The sequence below is a fragment of the Corvus hawaiiensis genome, chromosome 2, assembly GCF_020740725.1.
Source record: "Corvus hawaiiensis isolate bCorHaw1 chromosome 2, bCorHaw1.pri.cur, whole genome shotgun sequence".
Classification (NCBI taxonomy): Eukaryota; Metazoa; Chordata; class Aves; order Passeriformes; family Corvidae; genus Corvus; species Corvus hawaiiensis.
The window spans coordinates 118,833,622-118,854,919 of NC_063214.1; the positions used below are offsets into that span (position 1 = coordinate 118,833,622).

Sequence of the window (21,298 nt, forward strand, 5' to 3'; positions counted from 1 at the left end):
TTACCACAGCGGCACCTCCCAAACCCCAGTGCCGCCGCCACCGGCAGGGACACAACGACAGGGACCTGTCCCTCCGCGTGTCCCCCTCGCGCCGGGCCACCCCCCACACGCGCGGCCGCTGCCTCAGTTTCCCTGTGGCGGGGCGGGCTGAGGGCGGCTGCCGGGGCGCTCCGGGCGGTGCTGCCCTCGGTGGAAGGCAGGCGGGCGGGCGGTCGGGGGGATCCCCGTTCCCGTTCCCACCGCCGCTCCCCCGCCGTCCCCCCCCGCCGCGCCGCCCCCTCGCCCCCCGCTCCCCCCCGGCCCGGCCAATCGCGGCGCCGCGCACGTGACGAGCGCTCCCCGCGATGACCTCATCCCTCGGTTGTGGGATGACGTCAAATTCAAGATGGATGGAATCACGGCGGCGGCGGCGGCAGCGCGGGCTGAGCCCTGAGCGGAGGCGCCGAGGGGGGCGAGCAGGGGGGGGCGACGGACAGCGTGAGTAGCGCCCGCGTGTCGCGCCCGTCTCGGGGGCTGCCCGCGCCGCGCGGGTCTCCCCGCGCACAAATCCGTCTTTTCCTGACGTAACTCTGAGGTGGTTTTTTTTTTTTTTTTTTCTCTCTCTCTTTTTTTTTTTTTCTCTTTCCTCCTTCCCCCCCCCCCCCTTCCTCCACCGAGCGGGGATGCGGTTCCCGCGCGCATGCGCCGGTTACGAAACTCTTCCCCCCCCCCCCCCCTCCTTCCCTGGCGGGGCTCGGCGCAGGCGCCCGGAGCGGGCGGGAGGTGCCCGCGACCGCCGCCACATCGCCCGCCCCGCCTGGGCCCGAGCCCCCAGGGGGAGGCGCGGGGGAAGCGATCAGGGCGCATGAGCGGGGCCGGCGGGGATGGAAGGAAGGATGGATGGAAGGCGGGGAGAGGAAGGGGGAGAGGCGGGTCGGGAGCGGAGCGGAGGAGGGGGAGCGGGACGCGGCGCGCCGTCCTCCGGCTTGCCTCGGCTGCGGCGCCTCTGGAGCCCGTTACCCGCTGCAACGGGCGTGAGGGCCGCGAGGGTCCGGCCGGCCCAGGGCGTGAGGGACCGGTGGTATGAGGGGCACTGTGGACCGGTGGTGTGAGGGAGATCAGGGACCGGTGGTGAGAAGGACGGGCCGCTCGTGGGTGTGAGGGACCGGCGGTCCGGCGCGTCCCCCTCCGCCGGCGGCTCCTGGCTCTTCCCCCCGCTCCGATCCGAACTGTAAAACACGAGAGAGGCTCCGGGAGGGCCGTGCCTCGGTGACACGGCTCCTCCCCGGTGTGTCTGGAAGGGAGAGCGCGTTTCATCTCCCCCCAGCGAGGTCCCCGCGTGTAAGTGCAGGCAGGTACCAAACCTCATCAGTGTCTGTCAGTACGGAAAGGGGAGGTGTCAGAGGATGGACCGGGCTCTGCTCGCTGATACCCAGCAATGGGCAGAACCTGATGCACAGAAACTTCACCTGAACATAAGAACTTTCCTGTGCAGCGACGAACACTGGACAGATTGTCTAGAGAGGGTATGGAGTCTCCCTCACTGGAGATACTCCAGAACCATCTGGACACAATCCTGTGCCGTGTGCTCTGGGATGATCATGCTTGAGCAGGGAGGTTGGATCAGCTGACCCCTTGTGGTCCCTTCCAGCCTGACCCATCCTGTGGTTCTGTAAACAAAGCGTGGCTTTGCTGGTCCGAGCACTCTTGGGCTGGATTATTCATCTGCAGGATGAAGCACATTTCACAGCCAGGTGGGGAGATCCTCAGCGCTGGGCTGTGCCCTTGCAGAAAGTTGTGGAAGGTGTTTTACCTGGTCACAGCTGTCAGAGAGAAAACTTTGTTACAATCCTCCCTAAAGCCCAGGCTGATGGTATGTTCAGATTGGATGACGCTCGTGTAAATAAACAGCAGAAAAACTTAAAGGAGTTACTGCTAGACAGGAAATAATTGTGGAATGTGTGTGTGCTGAGTAAGCTCGTCTTAATAATTAAATAGTAATTGCTTTAGTAGCTCTTCCTTTTTTTTGTAGTTGGTCTCCCAATGGAAGTAAGAGAGGTAGGTAGGCTGTACATACAAGAAGAGATTGTGATGAATTACACAGTCCCAGAGCTTTTTGTGAATACACTGAATATCTTGTAGATAAATTAATATTTTATCCTTAGATAAATTAATATGAAAATAGACTTTTTAAATGTGTTTTTGTGCAGGAAGTCTTTTGATATTAAATCAGGAGTAGTAAATACACACTACAGGTAAATCTAGTACTGCTTTATGTGTTTTAGTGTTCTGTTCTGACTTTGCTCTAACTGAAAAAGTGCTGTGACTAAAATTTTCCACCCGTGTTATGCTGATCCTCTTGAGGGGAAGTTTTGAGCAAATTTAAGCAACTTTTTATAAACCTTGTTTGCAAAAAACCCCAAGTTATGTGGCCATCTCTTGGGTGGAAGGGGATCTGGCATCCCTTTCTCTCAGACCTGTGTTTCACCCACATGCTGTAGAGTTGTAATTTCTTAAGAATATTTTGTTTACCTGTGGAAAGTCCACCAACCCTGACTGCAGTGTGATCATCTCAAGAACTGTCATTTACATGATCTCATTAGGGACTTGCAGGGAGATGTCACAAATTAGAACCTCTGGAGGTTTCAGCTACAGAGCCAGACTAGGGTTCCTTGGGGATTTCACCACTTACGAGCTCCCCTGATTCTGCTTTCATGTTCAAGGTAGCTTATCCTTTAGCACATATTATTACTCTTACTGAATATAAAACAGGCAGCAGCTTTTAAGAAGTTCTCAAAGTCCTTTTTGTGCTGTACATTTAGTGATAAATGTGAACATTTGTGCCTCCTGTTCCTGCTGCGTAGGTTCCAAGTGCCAGGGTGATAACTCTGCCACATCCATCTCACACTGAGAGCCCTCTTGATCACTAGAAGCTGGACATTACTAACAAATTAGGTATTCTGAGCTCGGGGAGGTAGGGGGGTGTGTGTGGTGCTAGAGAATACTTGCATGCAGAGAATTAAGTGCCCTGATCAGCTTTGTAGTGATGGCTGATCACACTTTCCTTAAAATCAGTTAGGGACAGGTCAACATTTGGGTTTAAAAGGACAGGTTTGCAGAAAGCCTTGAGCTTTCGTACTGTATTGAAGTTGTTTTGTTTTGAACTTCAGGAGCTGTGAAGCAGTTACTGCTAAAACCCAAGTAATTTCCCTCTGTAGCTTTCAGGGTTTTGAAGTTCGCTTTATCTGCTAGATAGTGATAACTTCAGTGTGTGACCAAGTGTGGACTCAGAGGGGAGAGGAAGTTGGGCTGCAATCAGCACATGGTTCGTTCTGCACTGGGAGCGGCTATGCTCTGAGTCACATGCTGCAGTTGCAACAATTTCAGCTCTCATTAAACTTTTGAGCAACCCAGCCTCCTTCATTTTGAAATTTGTCACATGTAATGATCTGAGATCCTCAGAAAGCAAGAAAAGTCTTTAGAAGCAGCAAAGGCATTTGGTGCAAGTGGAAGGACTGCAGTATGCCCTGCTTTAAAATAGGTGCGTGCAGAGGGGGTTTCCTTTCCAAGTACTTGTTGTAGTTTAATATTAGTCTTTGTACTGTAATATTTCTATTTTTCCCCCTTACTGATAATATTAAAGGCATCAGTTCTCTTATATTTTCTTTCAATCAGCAGTGAAATAAAAAGAAATCTGTTGTCTTTTCTTATTGACTACTTTATGTATTTTGCTGTTCTGGAACAGTTCAAGCATATTTTATGAACAAGGAAAGAAAGTGCTGAGCAAGTCTTCAATCTTCCTAAGCTCCTTCCATCTCTACCACCATCAGTTCATCAGTCTTGCTGCCCACAAATACAAGTTTTAAAATCCCCTAGTCCTGATTGTTGGGGGGTTTTCCCTCTGAGATGTAGCGAAACACATCTTTCTTGTGCAAATTCTTTCCATGCAGTCTGTGACGAAAAGACATGAAAAATCCTTTGACCAAATAATTTTTTTTTAAATGCTGCAAAACTTTTCCATCAACAGTATTTTGTATACAATTAAATTGCATTCTTTGGGAAAGGAAGAAATTTTTCCCTTTTTTGTCTTGGAGCATTAATCTTAACCAAGGTTTATCCTGCCTCAGTATTGAACAGTGCCACTAACATTTAGGTTGTAGTTCATTCTCATCAATCTCTCTGACAAGTTGTGGTTAGTGCAGGGACAGTTCTGACACAGGGCACAGTAAGTGTCCCCTCTGCCCCCTCACAGTCTGGTCTGGACACATTTGTGAGTATCTTTGGAGCACTTCTAAAAAAGAGTGTACTTGGTACAGTAAATAAGCCCCACAAAGCCCCTTTTATTGTAAGTTAAGAGCCATGGATGGAAAAGCAGCAGAATTACAGTGATATCTAATCACTGCCACACTCAATCTGCCATAACCAAAAGGAATTTATTTTGTACCAGGACATAATGAGTACAGTCCTTCAGCTGTTGAGGTTAAGGGCCAATTTTCAGTAAAAATATGACCATCTTCATTCTCATAAATACTCTTGAAGAGTAAAGAAAATACAGTGCTCTTGTTCATGGAGCTGGATTTTTTAATTAATTTTTTTTAGCTATGTAAGACATAGCCTACTTCAATTGCTTATGGAGTTGGAGTAAACTGAAAATCTTCCACATGTTATTAATGAGCTTGTAAATCTCTTAAGGTAATACTGAGGTAAAATTGATGTTGTCTTTCCCTTTTCCTGTATTATCTTCCCAGTATCTTGGCCAGTCAGTGATGGCTGAATGACATTTTCTTTGGATCCCTTCAGTGAGAGGAAGATACCTGCATTCCCTGCATCATAACTTTCCCACTCGGCAAATTTTTATGCTCAGCTTTTATATTAGTTCTGCATTTTTCAGATTAAATGTAGGACTTTTCCCCCTCATGTCCCATTTTCTTAAAGAAACCTTAGTGTAAATACTGTTCTGTTGATAGAAAAGATCTTACATGGGTATAAATGGCTTCTCTTCCTACCCAAAATACACTGTGCCTGTAAAAAGCCCCATTATAGTAATAGAAATACAACCACAATTAGGGTTTGTCATTTTGACTATACCAGCAAAATTAAAAGCTGTATGTAGACAAGTTTTTATTGTGAATTAGGCCAGTTAATGTGTCTCATCTAGTAAAGCAGATGACTGAATATTATTCCACTTGGTAAGTATATCACAGCATTTCAAATAAAACAATAAAGTCAACCTGCAGAAAGATACAAGTGTGCACATTTGGTCTACAATTCTTCAAATTTCACACATCTACCAAAAAAAAAAAAAAGATAGGAAATATTTCTGGGGATGAGATTTCTGTAGGTGTTTAAATTAGATGGCTGTCAAGCCTTTCAGACTTGTCCCATCAGAGAGTTTATTTGCAACATCACAAAGCCCAAGGGAATGAAAGCTGAAGAACTCCTTAGGGAAAGGTGTTTTTAAAACTTTTTAATATTTTGATTTAGTTTACAGCAATTTGGAGGCTGAGTTACACACCTTTTAGTTGAAGCATGGAGGCCAGGACAAATATTTTATCAAATTGTGTTTGATGTGATTTAATCTTCACTGAGTGTTCCAGGAAGAACTGGGAGAGCTCCCAGCCAGCGCTTCCCTGCCCTATCCCTTCCATCTGTATATCTACAGATCCCTGTAGCTGGATCTGCTCGCTGCTCTGACACAAGGCAGCCCTTCCTCAGAGGGGGAGGAGACACAGGCTGCTCCTTGCAGGAGCAATCCCTCGTTAGACTGCTCTGAGAGTAAGATGAAATTGCACCCTGAGCTGCTGCTGGGTAGTAAACAAGAACGGGAATGACAGGAGGAGCTTTGTACTCTGACATTCTGTAGTTTGCTGCACGTCAGGGGGAGCTGTTTTTAAGTGTCAGAACATGAAACTGAGCGTATGATCTGAATGTGAAAAGTAGCCATTAATTTCTAAGTGAATTTCATGTCTGTGTCAGGTAACTGATAATTATTTGTCTATGGTGTAGGGCAAAATAGACTGCAGAATATTCAAACTGAGAGTAGGTTTAGATTAGATATTAGAAAAAAAATTCTTTACTGTGAGGGTGGTGAGGCCCTGGCACAGGTTGCCCCACCTCTGGAAGTGTTCAAGGCCAGACTGGGTGGGGCTCTGAGCAACCTGGTCTAGTGGGAGGTGTCCCTACCCATGGCAGGGGGGTTAGAACTGGATGATCCTTAAGATCCCTTCTCAAATCATTCTGTGATCCTATGAGTATAAAATTTCTTCTTTTCCTCTACCTAAATTTCTGCTTTTCTATGTGTGGAGGATAAATAGGTAGAAATTAGTCCACCAATTTCACACACTAGCAAGCATGTTATTTATCTGATTCGATGCCTGTCTTCATACCAGTGAGTCTCTCTGTGCTGCTGACCTATTGGAAATGAGAAACATTTGTCTTCATGGAGAAAGTTCACAGTGTTGTCTGCAGTGGAAAACAGCAATAGCAGTGAAATCTCACTTAATTAAATCCAGCAAGACAGAATCCCCGAACTTGCAGCAAGGGATTATTTAAGTATTTAGATAGAAAAAGATTATAGAAATGCAAGCAATGTTTCTATGTGGGTTTGCAGCTTTTACCTACAGGTTTTGGGAGTATATAGGGGGATGTGTAAATCTGTATGTACTGCGGGAGAGTATCTGTATTGCAAAGGTGGTTGATGGGAGAAGAGACATTTTATAAACTGTTGTCAAATAATAAAATCCAGCAAAGGGTCCTTGAGTAGAAACTTAAACAGTGTAGGTTCCTTTTTCATCTGGACTTCTGACAAGTAAGAGGACTTTTTACCCTTCTTGTGTCTGAAACAGCACCAGAATTGTCAGAGCCATCAGATCCTCAGGAAAGCACTCGAATGCAACATTCCTGTATTTTCCAGAGGATGCCCCAGGAACTCACTTGCAATTTTTGGCTGAGTTTTATAATCCACATTTCTTTGCTTTCTTTAGTGGGTTTGTCCCTGCCACGCTTCTTGTGTGTTTTCCCTGTTTAAACCCCTGTTCCGTCTCTGTCTCCTCTGTATATTTCCTTCTCCATCCTCGTATTCTCTGCTTCTCACAGAAGCACTTTCTCACAGCCCTGGCACCTCCTTGCTGCAATATTCCATCTCATTGAGGGTTTCAGAACATCATCTTTCCCACTGCCACCCCCAGCATGCTGTTAATGGAGCTTTAGCTGACAGCAATTTCCTTATCATGGAAGTCAGATGGCAACATCAACATCTCTTAGTTGCTTGTGTGTTTAAGGGTGTAGCTGTTACACTGAAACCACACATAAATATCTGCCTGATTCTATCTGTAAAGCTTCAGCTGTAAAGTGTGTGGCTCCATTGTTTCTAAAGGTGAAATTTCAGATGGAGGAAGCTGATGGAACAACTTCCTGACAAAGAATGTGCAGGTGCATAGCTTCTCTTGCTGGAACCCTGGTGCTCATTTGACCTCTCAGTGAGCTGATTAAGCTCCCTATCCTAGAAAATAGCAAACAGATCTAAAAAGCTGGAATGATTTTGTTTGTTTGTTTCCTGCTTAATTTTAAGGAGTTGAATCAACGCACTGGGAGATCAAATGAGCAGCAGAGTTGGTGAAAGGAAGAGGAGAGTACCACAGGGCTGGGAGGAGGAGATGTGAGAGTAAGGAACAGAGGAAAGGAAACCCCACTTCAAAGAGGGGTTGCTGTTGAAGATCAAAAAACTGTTGGGCCTAAGATTAAGCTTTTTCACCCTTTCCGGGTGAGGAGCTTTCCTGAGATTTCTTTTTTATTACAAAAGTAATTTTGAAATAGTGGAGGCATCTTTTTCTATCCTTATTCAAAATATAAAGGAAAGACAATCTTGTACCAAATATGGTACTTAGGCTTTTGAAATCTAGTGTTCTGAGATCAGTGGAGGGCTGTTGAAGGAGGGAATTAGAGGACTGGAGAATCTCTCTTATGAGGAAAGGCTGGGGGAGCTGGGCCTGTTCAACCTGGAGAAGAGATGACTGGGCGGGGACCTCATTAATGTATATAAATGTCTAAAGGGGGGGTGCCAAGAGGAGGGACCAGACTCTGCTCCATGGTGCCCAGAAACAGGACAAGAGGAATGGGCAGGAACTGATGCCCAGGAAGTTTCACCTGAACATGAGGAAGAGCTTCTGTCCTGTGCAGTGACCGAGCACTGAACAGATTGTCCAGAGAGGGTGTGGAGTCTCCCTCACTGGAGATATTCCAGAGCCATCTGGATACATTCCTGTGCTGTGTGCTCTGGGGTGACCCTTCTTGAGCAGGGAGGTGGGACCAGCTGACCCATCCTGTGATTCTGTGAAGGCTGACACTAAAACCTCTTCTTGGCCTCCTGAAGGTTCCTTCTGCATTGGCCCTTCCTGGGTCTGGAGTCTAAATGTCACTGTTCTTGTGAGGACCAGCAGCTGCTGTAGCATGAGGCACCTGCATACAGGCAATGGGAGGTTTTCTGATGGTCTGTCTCCTGCTGTTTCCGTGATGTCACCTGAACATCATAGAAGAAAAGAAGAAAGAACTTTGTTTCCAGTCAGTAGTGAAGGTGGCTGGAAAAAAAGGTTAGAGAGACTAGAAGTAGATTATCTGCAGGAGAGATCTTAGGTAGCTAATCACAAAACAATCTTCAGCTGAGGAGTACTCAAACACCTGGAACCAAATCTGGTATTACAGGAGACTGCCAGAGTTGTGTATGTACACACTGTGCCAGGGAAGCTTCTGTGTGGGGCTAAGCACAGGCAGCCAAGGACTGGCTTTGGGGACGGAGTTCTTGTCCTCCTATGGCTGTTCCTATTGCTGCCTCTTCAGTTATGCCAATGCAATAGTTCTGGATGTGGTTTACTATAAAAACTGACCCGCATTCGAAAAGAAATAATGTTGGGGGTTTATTTATTGTCTGTTCTGCTACAGGCCTGCAAATATTTGTACTGGCACAGCTGAAGGAGGAGTGACCTGCAGTGTGCAGGTAAGATGAACACATGAGAGCAGAGATGACTTGGATCAACTTTGTCACTGAAAAGTGTTTATGTAGTGAAATTTTAACATATTGCACTTGGACTCAGGTATTCTTTGGGTTGATTTTTTTTTTCTACTTCTAAGTATTTCAGGCTTTCACGTGATCTGGGTAAATGTCTTTAAATGGTTCTGCAAAACAGTTCAGGTGTATTTCTTGGTATTGTTTGCTTAATTTCTGCCTGTTGTGTCTAAAGGCTATTAAACTGAAAGTCAAGCACTTGAATTAGGAAATACCAGGATTAAAGCTGCCTTTGAAGGATTAATTTGGTCCTTTGCCAATTGTGTACCTTACATCCTTGGTTACTGTTAAAGTGACAGAGTTATATTGCTCTGGAGCCTCCTTCACTGTGCTCTGAGCATGAGCGGGAGGGATGTTTATGTCTGTTGTGTTTAATGTGATGAATTGAAGGTGTTGTAGGAATGAACAAGGAAACTGTGGCCAGAAGGATGGTGACTGTTGGATTCTGCTTTAGTCCTGCAGATTTTACACCAGTCCCTACTGCTTATACTGCACTGCTGTGTTACACGGGCAGAGGGACACCTCGTAATTACATGGTGTTTATTCTGCGAGTCTTAAAAACACAAGGCCTGGGAAAAGCAGATTAAAATGAAAGGTCTTAAAATATTTCAAAACATTTGACTAATACACTCTATTTCCACTGTGTCCTTGAAGTGTGGGTTATGCAGCAGCTTCTATTGGGTGTCTCTATACCACAGTTAAAGTTTCCTAAGCTCTGTTGATCTGTTACCTCCGTGTACCTTCTGCAATTTGCATCCCAGATGAATCACTTGAGTTTGCAAACTCGCTTTCATACAGGTGAAGGGAAAGGGAAAGATGCCCTCCTGGAGCACTTACAACTCTGTAAGTGTTAATGGGTGCTCAGACCATGAAACTGGATTAGGGCCAGTCAAACTCTGCCACTTGAAATTGCAGTGGCATCCACAAAGGAGGAGGGTAATGAACCACCATTCTCACACCCCCACCTCCATCCTCCCAGCATTTTTAAGCAAAACATAGAAAGCAAAACAAACCAGATTGCTTTCTTAAATTAAGATTGACTGTACTGCTTTTTATAGATGGAGGTGTGGGGGAATTATGCATTATAACTATGTAAGGTGAATTAAGGATAAATTAGTGTTTATGAAATGACAGTGCAAGGCACTGAAATACTCAGTAAAGACTGATCTGGTGAGGAAACAGCATTCTGCTTGAGCTATTGCCATGACACCATTAACTCATTTGGTATTTTTAGGTGTAGAAGTGGTAGCTCAGTCCTTAGTATGATCAGTGCCCTGAGACATTGCATGCAGCATCCTTTAAGTCATTTCTCAATAATACCAGTTTAGACTTTGATCACTTATTTATATCCACTAGTTCTAAGGTTTGCCATCCTCATTTATTAACCATGCGGTTATAGCTTCTCGGTGTTGTTTTTTTATTTTGATAAACTTTACAGTTTTGCTTGTAAGCTGATGAACAGTGAAACCTTTTTGTTGTAGTTGCATACATCATGTACAAATGAAACTAAAAAGTAGTTTCTCAAATCAGCTGTAAAAATAAGAGAATTGCTTTTAACACATCATTGACTTGTTTTATGACCACCATGGAGGTAGTGTAGAGAGTGTCCATGAAAAAAATAAGAAAATTGAATATTGTTGATTTCTGTGTGTGTGTTCTGGTGCACAGATATATAAATTGCAACTCCTGCCACAGAAGTTCTTTGTTTAAACTAACTTAAAACCTGGTTCTCTTCTTTTGTTAAGCTCTCATCAGGAGCAGTGTATTGAGTTATCAAGACATCTTGCAGTAATGGAGTGGGCTGTGTTTTGAAGCATACGGATCACGTAGATTTCTGCACTGCAGCTTAATTTGTGTTTATTGTACTCTTGGATGCAGCCAAGGGTAACTGTTCCTCAGATATATGGGTTGTGGCCATAAAGTGCTCTTCTGCTAATGAATGAAATGGGGACTTCAGTTCTCTGATTGCTTTTTATCCTGAGCAAAGCAATGCAGGGATACTTCAGTGAAAACTGTGATATTTCCCAGAAACCAGATCCTGCCAGTGCAGTTTTAAGTGACACACACAGTTAGAAGTAGATATTAAGAGCACTTACTAAGTGTAAGTAAATATGATGAATTTAGATTACAGACAATAATCCTGTTTCCTTCTCCCTTCCCAGTATTAATTCCTTTTCCATCATCCTATTAAAAGTGACAACAAAACCCTCTTAATTTGTCTAGTCAGTAGGAGACTGTCAGGGTTGCTGAGCCTCAGAAAGGTGAGTACCTCTACCTAAGCTTTAGATACCTGATCCAAGAGTTTATCAATCCAGTTGTCAAGATAGATCTTCATAAAGCTGAAGCAGAAAAAGAGATGATCAAGAGTGAAATGATTGAACTGTTCCTCCCTGTGGAGAGGTGTATTACAGGAAGAGAACACAGCTCATCCATCTGTCCATCCATCCCTCAGTTAGCTGGGTGTAATATTCTTGGTGTATGATCGCCAATTAAAAGGATATTTGAAAGTGGGCAGATGAGCTGGTTCTTCCCATGGCTGTGCTTTTGTTGGAGCTAACAGTGGTATTTTCATTCCCAGACCTTTCCTCCACACAAGCTGTTCCTATAATCACTGTTTGATGGTGGTTTAGCCAGTTTACAAACTACAGGAGGTGTGTTTACTTTGTCTCTACCAGTTTACATAAGGCAACCTACAACTTTGTTGTTGCTGTTCTTTTTCAGGGCCATCAGAATCATGGAGGGGCTCTTGCATTACATAAATCCAGCACATGCCATTTCCCTCCTAAGCACCCTGAACGAGGAGCGTCTCAAGGGACAGCTGTGTGACGTTGTGCTGATCGTAGGAGACCAGAAATTCCGAGCTCATAAGAACGTGCTGGCTGCCAGCAGTGAATACTTCCAGACTCTGTTCACAAATAAGGAGAATGAGTCTCAGTCAGTGTTTCAGCTCGACTTTTGTGAGCCAGATGCTTTTGATAATGTGTTGAACTACATTTATTCTTCATCCTTGTTCATTGAGAAAGGCAGTCTCGCAGCTGTGCAAGAACTGGGTTACAGTCTTGGAATATCTTTTCTTACAAACATTGTTTCCAAGAGTCCTCAAGCTCCTTTTCCTTCTTGTCCTATTAAAAAAATACTCTATCAAGATGAAGATGAAAGTAGTTCTCAGAAGAGAAGTGTTATTGTCTGTCAGAACAGAATCGAAGCACAAGTGAAAAGCGTAAATCAAACAAAACATGACTTAAGCCATACTCCTAAACCTTCACCCTCTGTGGCTGTCAAAGCTAGCAGCAGACCACAGGTAACAAAACCAACTGAAACCCTTCACAACTTATCACTGACTGAAAGGAGGTGGCTGAAAGAAGGCCCTGTGAGCTATACAAAGGTTCATGAAACTTCTGGAACTGTGGAGGATCAGAGCAGAGGTGCTTTAGTGAAAAGGAACATGGCGCTGCCTCAGATGTCTTTAGCAGAGAAAGAAATGGCAAGTGGCGAGCCAGGAAGCAGTGCTCAGCTTCTGAGAGGAAAAGTTGCAGAGATGTCATTGAAAAGACCACGTCCACCAGTCTTATCTCTGCGTGGGGCAGTGGAATCCACGTTTTTGTTGCGAGAGGCAGGAAAAGGAAATGGTCAAGGGGAAGACAGGAATTTGCTCTACTACTCCAAGTTAGGGCTGGTAATCCCATCTAGTGGGTCTGGCCCAGAAAACCAAAGTATCGACAGAAGTGGGCCCCTTGTAAAAAGTCTCCTTCGAAGGTCACTGTCCATGGATAGCCAGGTTCCTATTTACTCACCTTCTGTTGACCTAAAACCTGCACAGGTATCCTCGTCCCTGTCACCAGGAAGTAACGATTCCCAGAAGACATTTAATGTTGCATCCCAAAAGTTATCCTCGAAAGAGTCATCGGAGAAGTCAGCCTTGGATGAAAAGCCACAGGTAATACACCCACATCGCCTTAGGTCTTTCAGTGCCTCTCAGTCAACGGATCGGGAGGTCGCTTCCCCTCTCTCAGAGGTGCGGATAAAAACTGAGCCCAGCAGTCCCCTCTCAGATCCTGCTGAAATCATAAGAGTTACAGTGGGTGATGCTTCAGCATCAGCAAACAAAGACTTTGCTTTTAAAACTGAGGATGACCGTAAGGAACCAAGCAGACTTCCAGCAAAAAGGAGATTCCAGGATGATCAGAGGCTACCATTCAAGAAACTGAAGGCAGATGAGCAGCCTTCTCCTGGTTCAGAAGAGAACTTTGAGGAAGGCTCGAGCCCCACGCACCTCGATGCTGATTTCCCTGATTCTGATGTCAGTAAAGATGAATACAGCGAGATGGAAGAAGCAAGACCAAATAAAAAATTTAAATGTAAACACTGCCTTAAAATTTTCAGATCAACAGCAGGTCTTCATCGCCATGTTAACATGTATCACAATCCAGAGAAGCCCTATGCTTGTGACATATGCCACAAGAGGTTCCACACCAATTTCAAAGTGTGGACGCACTGCCAGACACAACATGGAATCGTGAAGAATCCCTCACCAGCTTCCAGTTCACATGCCCTTTTGGATGAAAAATTCCAAAGAAAACTGATCGATATAGTGAGGGAGAGAGAAATCAAAAAAGCTCTGATTGTGAAACTAAGACGTGGCAAGCAGAGCTTTCCGGGCCAGTCTGCTTCACAAGTACAACAAGTCATCAAAAGGAATTTGAGGTCGAGAACCAAAGGAGCCTATATTTGTACCTACTGTGGGAAAGCTTATCGTTTCCTCTCCCAGTTCAAACAGCACATAAAAATGCACCCAGGGGAGAAACCCATTGGAGGGAATAAGGCTCCTAAGCAGAAAGATCACATTCATATTGAAAACCCGGTGGAAAACAAGGAGGTTTATCAGTGCCGTCTCTGCAATGCCAAGCTCTCCTCACTTATTGAACAGGGAAACCACGAGCGACTCTGTAGAAATGCCACCGTCTGTCCTTACTGCAGCCTTAGGTTTTCTTCTTCAGAGCTGAAGCACGAGCATGAAAGCAAGTGTGAGTACAAGAAGCTGACTTGCCTTGAGTGTATGCGCACCTTCAAATCATCCTTCAGCATCTGGCGTCATCAGGTTGAAGTTCACAATCAGAACACAATGGCTCCATCAGAGAACTTTTCTTTACCTCTCATGGATCACAATGGAGAAATCACCAGTTCGTCACGGCTGCCTCTGCAGTCGGACTCCAATAAAATGAACAATTTTGTTGCTGCAAAGGAGGACGGTGTGTTCAGTGATTCGTCAGAACAAATCAATTTTGATTCTGAAGACTCTTCATGCCTGCCTGAAGACTTAAGTGTTTCCAAGCAGTTTAAAATCCAGATCAAAGAAGAGCCTGCGGATGATATAGAGGACGAGGTCACCGAAACAAGCAGGGAACCTAAGGAAGTAGTCTCCAAGAAAGATCCCAGTTTGTGGCCCTGTGAAAAGTGTGGGAAGATTTTCACCTTACGCAAACAGCTGGAGCGTCACCAGGAGCTCCTGTGCTCCGTGAAGCCGTTTATTTGCCACGTGTGCAACAAGGCCTTCCGAACGAATTTCCGGCTCTGGAGCCACTTCCAGTCTCACATGTCCCAGGCTGCAGAGGAGTCCACAAATAAGGAGCCCGAGATATGTCCACCAGCCAATTCCCCATCACCCCCACCCTTACCCCCACCCCCGCCACTCCCTAAAATCCAGCCTTTGGAGCCCGACAGCCCCACAGGCTTGCCGGAAAGCTCCAGTACTACTGAGAAGCTGTTCGTGCCGCAGGAGTCGGACACGCTCTTCTACCACGCCCCGCCGCTCTCCGCAATCACCTTCAAGAGACAATACATGTGCAAACTCTGCCACAGGACTTTCAAGACAGCTTTCAGTCTCTGGAGCCATGAACAGACACACAATTAGCTTTAACAGAACCCTTGCAGAGCTGGTTTGGGGGGCTGTGTTCAGGATCTCAGAGGTCTGCCACATAGACTACAAATTTAAGAGGATCAAAACGATGATGAAAAATCTGGAATTTGTGATGCTGCTTGGATTTGGAGATTAGGGGAAACTATCTTGATTAGTAGGTAGAAAGCAGAGTAATTTAAAATACTGTGGTCTGGGATCTAATAGTAACAGAATAAATTTTATTTTATTTCATCTGACTTTGAAATACAATTGCATCTGGATTGTATGCATGGATCTTCATCCCTTGATGTTGGTGTGTGCGTGTGTATTATATATAAAGTTATATATTAAACGAAAGAGAAACAACAATTTGGATTCTAACTGTGAGCTTATAGTAGTGAAATACTGTAACTGACGTCATTAATTTGTTTTTAAAAAAGAAACCAACACACACAAGCTCCATGTAAGTGGTTGCCATGTGCTGGCAGTTTGGGAGGAAGTGGATGGAGTGTCTTGCTGTATTGACTTAGGTCTTAGAAACCTTTAGCAATAACAAATAAACCTCAAGTTTGAGTAATCCTGATGTTATTGGATACGAATGTTTGCTATTTTAAGGGAACATAGAATTGTTTTGTTGTTGTATGGAACTTGTGCAAATTAAAACAGAATCTAAAGTCAGCAATATTATTACTAAGATTTTATATAAGAAGTAGCAGCAAGCCTGCTTTCAGCCATTTAATTATAACTTTCTAAGGAAAATTGAGAGAGGGGGTACTTTGCTTTATATAATGTCCCAAAGACTAATTTCCTATGGATACTTGGGTAGCTGGAGTCGTTGTGTAACAGCCATGATAATGCAGATGGTACTGTTTATAACATGAACTGAGGTTGGATGGATGTCAGACAAGTTTCATAGTTTTGTTTCCACTATTTGTACAACTGTTTGTAATTCTAACTACAAAGGAATGTATAACTATTAAATCAACAAGAGAGAGCTCATTAAGGGACAGAAGAGGAGTTGTGTTTCTAAACACAAATAATAAGCTCGGCCATGAGTACAAAGATATGTTTTAACAAAACCTAAAAATGTAAATATTTATATAGACACCTGTATAAATGAAGAAGTATGTATTTGAAATTTGTATTAAGCGTACATATCCAGCTCAAAGCAGAGGAGAAAATCACACTACAATCACTGCATTTTATGGATACAATGGATATAGAGTAGTTCTTTCTGCCGCTTTCTATCATATGTGATGCTGTGTTGCATTTTCCAATTTGTTGAAAATTGTGGTAATAATGGGCTGCAGCTACTCTGTGTGGTTCCATTATTTTACCTCAAATGGCAACTGGAGCATTTAGTGTAAGTAGCATCACACATATTTACCAGGAGTTATGGTAAGGGTCCAATTTTTTCTGTAAGTCAAGGAAATATTTACCCAGAAGTAGGAGATGAACCAGCCTCCTACAGTGAGAAATTTTTCTGCTAGAATTCAAACTTAATGGAGGGATGGTGGATTAGAGTGAACAAAAATGATGCAAACAGTGTTTATGATCCTGACCAACTTTCCCCCTGCAGGGTTGGGAGAAAGGGGATGTAATTCCACACTGCTGAGTCAGAGCCCAGTCTGTGTCCAGTGAAACCAGCGCGTGTTTGGTCGCCAATTTCAGGGGCAGCAAGAGTGAGGCTTGAATTCTCTGTGTAACCATGTGTGTAACTGTTTATTCAGTATCCCAAGCTCAGAAGTTAGAATTCCAAGCTGACGCTGAGATTCAGCAAAATCAAGCACAAGTGTAACTCTTAAGATTCTGAGGATGGGCACCCTCAGGCACACACCAGATTTTTCTCAGTGAAAGCCAAGTGTGCTACCATTTTTTTCCCCAACAGATTTTTAATTATTTTTCCTGTAGGTGAAATTTGAAAGAATTAGCTCAGGACGGACCCCTGACTTTTTTTCAGCTACCAAAAAAGTTGCAATGTTAGTTTCAAGCCTCTTCTGCTTCATTTTTATTACAATCTAAAATTGCTGCTAGACACTTCTAAAAGTAACATGTTCTTTTTTGTCCTCTTTCAGGCAAACTCTGGCTGAGTATGATTAAGCTGATTTGCTTGAGTATCAGTTAAACTCTTTAGTGGCATTGCGGTTAAAACAAGGTACTTGCTTAATAGTGACATTTCCAGTTACTGACTTTTTTTATTCCACCTAATAAGACTATAAATTTCTTTCTTAACAGATACAATTTCAGAATAAAATGGTTATTGCACTTAAACCTGGTTTTAAAAAATCAGAAAAACATAAAGCCTTGCTAAGTACCCTTTATATATATTTAAGAAATTTGTGTGTATAAAATAAGAACGTGTTCTTGTAGAATGGTTCCTAAGTTTTCCCCAGTGATTCCTCTGCACAACAGCCTGAAAGTTGAGCTGTAGCCTTTTAAAATTCAGTGTGCTTTCTGAAGGAAGGTGGCAACCAGCTCAGCTGGGTCACAGCCATCTCCCTTCCAGCTGGGATTCTGCTCTGTGATATGATGATAAATTCTACACACTTTAAATCAAAACTTTGTGCAACATCTTTGAAGAAACCCTGACCTTTTTCCTAGTGTACTAGGTATTATAAAGAATCCATAAAATATTTTTGGTCTAAGTAGCCTCCTAAGTTTTTCTTCAGTTGCTTTGGTTTTTGGGGGGTTTTTAAAGTTTTGTTTTCCACTTTGAGCGTGTTCTGTGTGATTTTTTTTTTTTTTCTTTTTTTTTACATTTGGTTCCTGTTGTTTAGTAAAGGAATTCAGGATCTCTAAAATTTAAATATGAGATGTTTATATAGCAGTTCTGGTTTTCTATTAGCTTTTATACAGTATCTTTAAAAGCCCTTGATAGAAGTGTTTATTTTGGAGGATACGGAATAAATATGCTTCCACTTATATAACTTTAATATATGTCTTAAAATTTAAATTATGGGAAAAAAAAAGTTAGTTGCTTGTTTATAAATAAAGGTTTTTGAAGAGTGTCTAGTTTGGCCACAGCCAAAATAAAAGGCAAATTTATTGATACAAAAGCCTCTCTTCATCATATTTTGTTTAATTTTATAGCTGTGTACTGAAGTGACACAAAGTTAGAGATCTTGTTAAATATAAAAAGTGTTTTGCTTTTTTTTTTCTAAAATTTGTGACAGGAATGTGCAGATGTTTTAATATATAGATTAGAATCTATAATTCTGTCCTTTTTTTGCTATTTTTATAACCTGTCAGATAAATCTCAGAGAACTATCTTGTCAGTGGGAGTGGAAACTTGTGTTGCATTTCAGGGGAGCAGGGTTGAGCCATGAAATGTATTTTGGTTTGGGACTTTTTTTCCTTTCAGGCACTCTGTTGGCAAAGCCTCTAAAAGCCTCTATCTTAAGTCCATTAAAATCAGTCTTAATGTTTTTAAAATGTTCTGTGCAAGTTCTTTGCTGAATTGGGACCATGATCAACCTTGAAAGTGAGCAAGGGTAGCAAAACACATGAACCAGTCACAAAACTGTCTCTAGTTCTGGGGTTTTTTTGTAAGGGAGAGCGAAACACCCCGTGAAAGGTGATGGAGAAGATAACCTGGTGAAGTGGTTGACCCCAGAGTTTGTCTGGGGTGTTTCAAAAATGAGATATTGCCTTATCTGTGACCCCAAACAGCTCTCAGAGGCTTGGCCTGTGTTTCCTGTTTAGGCAGGAACATCCAGGAGGTTTTTTTGCCTGATGTTGTTTGCTTTCCCCCAAGTAGGACATGCGGGTTTGCTCCAAAGCTCTACGTGTTCTCTGTTTCTGTTCCAAGCTTCCAGTGTTAAACTGAGTTCCTCCCATGGGATAAGGACAGACTATGCCTAATTTCTTGGCTCTAACAGTGAGGGTGCAAATATCTGGCATGAGCCTGTAATCTGGCATGTGCCTATACTGTTCAATACAATTGTTTACATTTTCCTACCAGAAGATTTAGATAAAAATCAAAACAAGCTTAGGGGGTTGTTTTTTGTTGGAGGGGGTTTTTTTTGTTTGTTTTGGTTGGGGTTTTTTTAGTGTTGCTGTTATTGAATCAGTGTTAAAATCTCGTTTTCTGTTGTTGCTGAACACAGCCTGATAGTATTTTTAATGTTATTGATTCTTGTTTATTTAAAATGACTTGTGAAAAACTGTACTGTAACTGCTCTACAAAAAGGGACACTATCAAGAGAAAGGCTGGATACAGAAAATGGACATACCTACATTAGAAATACTTCATATTAGTAAATAATATTGAAGAATTTAAAAACAAATTGAGTCATAACACTTGAGCTTTTTTTGGACATGTAAGTCCTATTATGGGCAGCCTCAGTTGTTGCAAGGATGTTTGAAAAATGTATCTGAATTCTGTGGGTTGAGCTGATTTTTCCTGTTGCTTTTCCTCTCACTATTTCAGAATAAAGGACTCGATCCTCCTTTACCTTTTCCAGTCTCTCAGTAGTACACTCTAAAGACACAAGCTTCCCACTATTGAAGCAGCAGCTTTATGTCAAATATGTACAGAAAAGCAGAACAAACCCTCTTTTGCAGCGTTAAGTGCAAAATACACAGAAAGTATGTCTTTTAAGACTTATTCTTGACAGTGTCCCTTTTTAAAAAGCAGGAAAATGGGATCACTTTAAGTGCTTGGGTACAGGGGAATAGTTTCCTACTAGAAATTGGAATTATCCAATATATTTTCTAGAGAGTTTCCGGTTAGTTACACAAAATCACTTGTCATTTTAAAGGATTATAGAGGTAAGACAAGCAATTCTGGGTTTATAATCCTGTATACCTTATACATTCTATCTCTGTTCAATACACCAGGATGGGTTTTTACTTTTTTTAGGACTGAGACTTAATAGCTTAAGGCAAGTTTTTCTTTAATGTAATGTAAATCCATTGCTGCTTTGTACAACTTTTTCTACTGTGTGTTTTCTTTACTTAGATCTTGACTAAGAAATGTTGACGTCCAATAAACTTACACTTTGTTTCTTTTGAGTCACCGTGTCTTCTGCTGGAATCTCTTGGCAGAGAGTGGTGTTATTGTACAAACCATTGTGTCTGTGGGGTGGGAAGTGTGTTTGTAAAAGAGCATCTTTTGTTCTGTTTGTTGGATGTAAGTGCTACTTGTACATTACTAAACGAATGGGGGTTTGTTTGTTTTAGTAAATGCCTCACTGAACCTTTTACTGGAAAATACAGGAAAACCAACTGCTCTAGACAACCTCTTAAAAACTTGAGCACAGCCCAAATCCTGCTTCATGTGGAATCAGTGATTAAAAGGGGAGTTTGTGGCAGGAAGTGTCTCCATCTCAAACTGGACTGAGCCAGATGTTTGAAAAGATACAGCAGTGTTTCTGGTGTTTTGCAGCACTCTCATCCAAAGCAGTTTTGCTGCATGAATTTCCCTCTTCAAAATCCCCTGTGTGGGAATGTAGCGTGTGGATTCCCATAACACAGCAAATGAACTTTTTATCTTTTGGGAACGGGGTTTACTCAGTTCCTCTCTTCACACTAGATGTGATCTATCTTAGAGAACACTTAGGCCAGTTTTCTCAACTTCTTGGACTCCACATTTGCTGTCCTTTGCCATTTTTGCCTTGTCCAGTGTGGTTGGACCCACTGACCAGTTTCACTCACATTTAACAGAGGAGACAAGGTCTCGAGTGTTAATGTCGCACAAATTTCATGCAAATCACTGCCTGGGTGTCAAGGAATGGTGTCAGTGGGAAGGATAATGTTTGCACAGAGGAGGTGCTGAGCACTTACCTGCACTTTTTACCCCAGCCCTTGTCACTGTGTGTGCACTGACTGTCAGAGGGAGCGGGCAATGGCTCAGGCAGAACACAGGGCAGAGCTGAAGGACCAGCTCTGCCAAGTGGTTGGGTCAGGGGTTGAAAAGGCACTGAGCTTGGGAGGATTTGGGTCTCTCCTTGAAAACAGGGACAAAGGGCTCCTGGCCTGTCCCTCTGTGGGCTATCCCTGCCTCTCACAAGTTAGGGGAGCTGTGGAAAAAGCAGAAGGAGGGCAGAGAGCTGCTTTCTGACCCATTCACAGTCTTAAATCCCGAAAGATTTGGCTCTCTCTCCTTTCAGATAGGAACTCCTTCAGCTCTTCCTGCATCCAGTTAATATTGACATGCAGCCCTCTCTCCGTCACTGTTCCAGCACAGACTGACCTCTGCTTGAATGGTTCACAGAAAATACTCCAGAGACCATACAGCCTGTGTTTGACATAAAACTCAAGAAACAAACCAAAATGATAAAAAGTTACTGATAATGCCATGAGCATTGCACCTGTTTTTTTGTGGTTATTTTTGTTCTAATTCCAGCTGTCCCCTTCTAAGA

At 43.1% G+C, this 21,298-nt stretch overlaps 1 protein-coding gene across 4 annotated transcripts; it reads left to right on the forward strand.

Annotated features, from left to right (window-relative positions):
- Positions 1 to 383: 383 nt before the first annotated feature.
- Positions 384 to 19,949, forward strand: ZBTB21 (zinc finger and BTB domain containing 21). 4 transcript variants are annotated; one of them, XM_048290473.1, is made up of 3 exons: positions 432 to 477; positions 8,917 to 8,971; positions 11,762 to 19,949. In XM_048290473.1, the coding sequence occupies exon 3, from the start codon at positions 11,775 to 11,777 to the stop codon at positions 14,949 to 14,951; it is 3,177 nt and encodes a 1,058-aa protein (XP_048146430.1). In that variant the 5' UTR covers positions 432 to 477; positions 8,917 to 8,971; positions 11,762 to 11,774; the 3' UTR covers positions 14,952 to 19,949. The 4 variants fall into 4 exon arrangements, with proteins under 4 accessions (XP_048146433.1, XP_048146430.1, XP_048146440.1 ...); XM_048290476.1 differs by lacking the exon at positions 8,917 to 8,971 and having other exon boundaries at positions 384 to 477; XM_048290483.1 differs by lacking the exons at positions 432 to 477; positions 8,917 to 8,971 and adding an exon at positions 527 to 574.
- Positions 19,950 to 21,298: the final 1,349 nt, after the last annotated feature.

Bases quoted from the DNA above. Each gene is read 5' to 3' on its own strand.
- ZBTB21 (XM_048290476.1), top strand. From the start codon at position 11,775: ATGGAGGGGCTCTTGCATTACATAAATCCAGCACATGCCATTTCCCTC.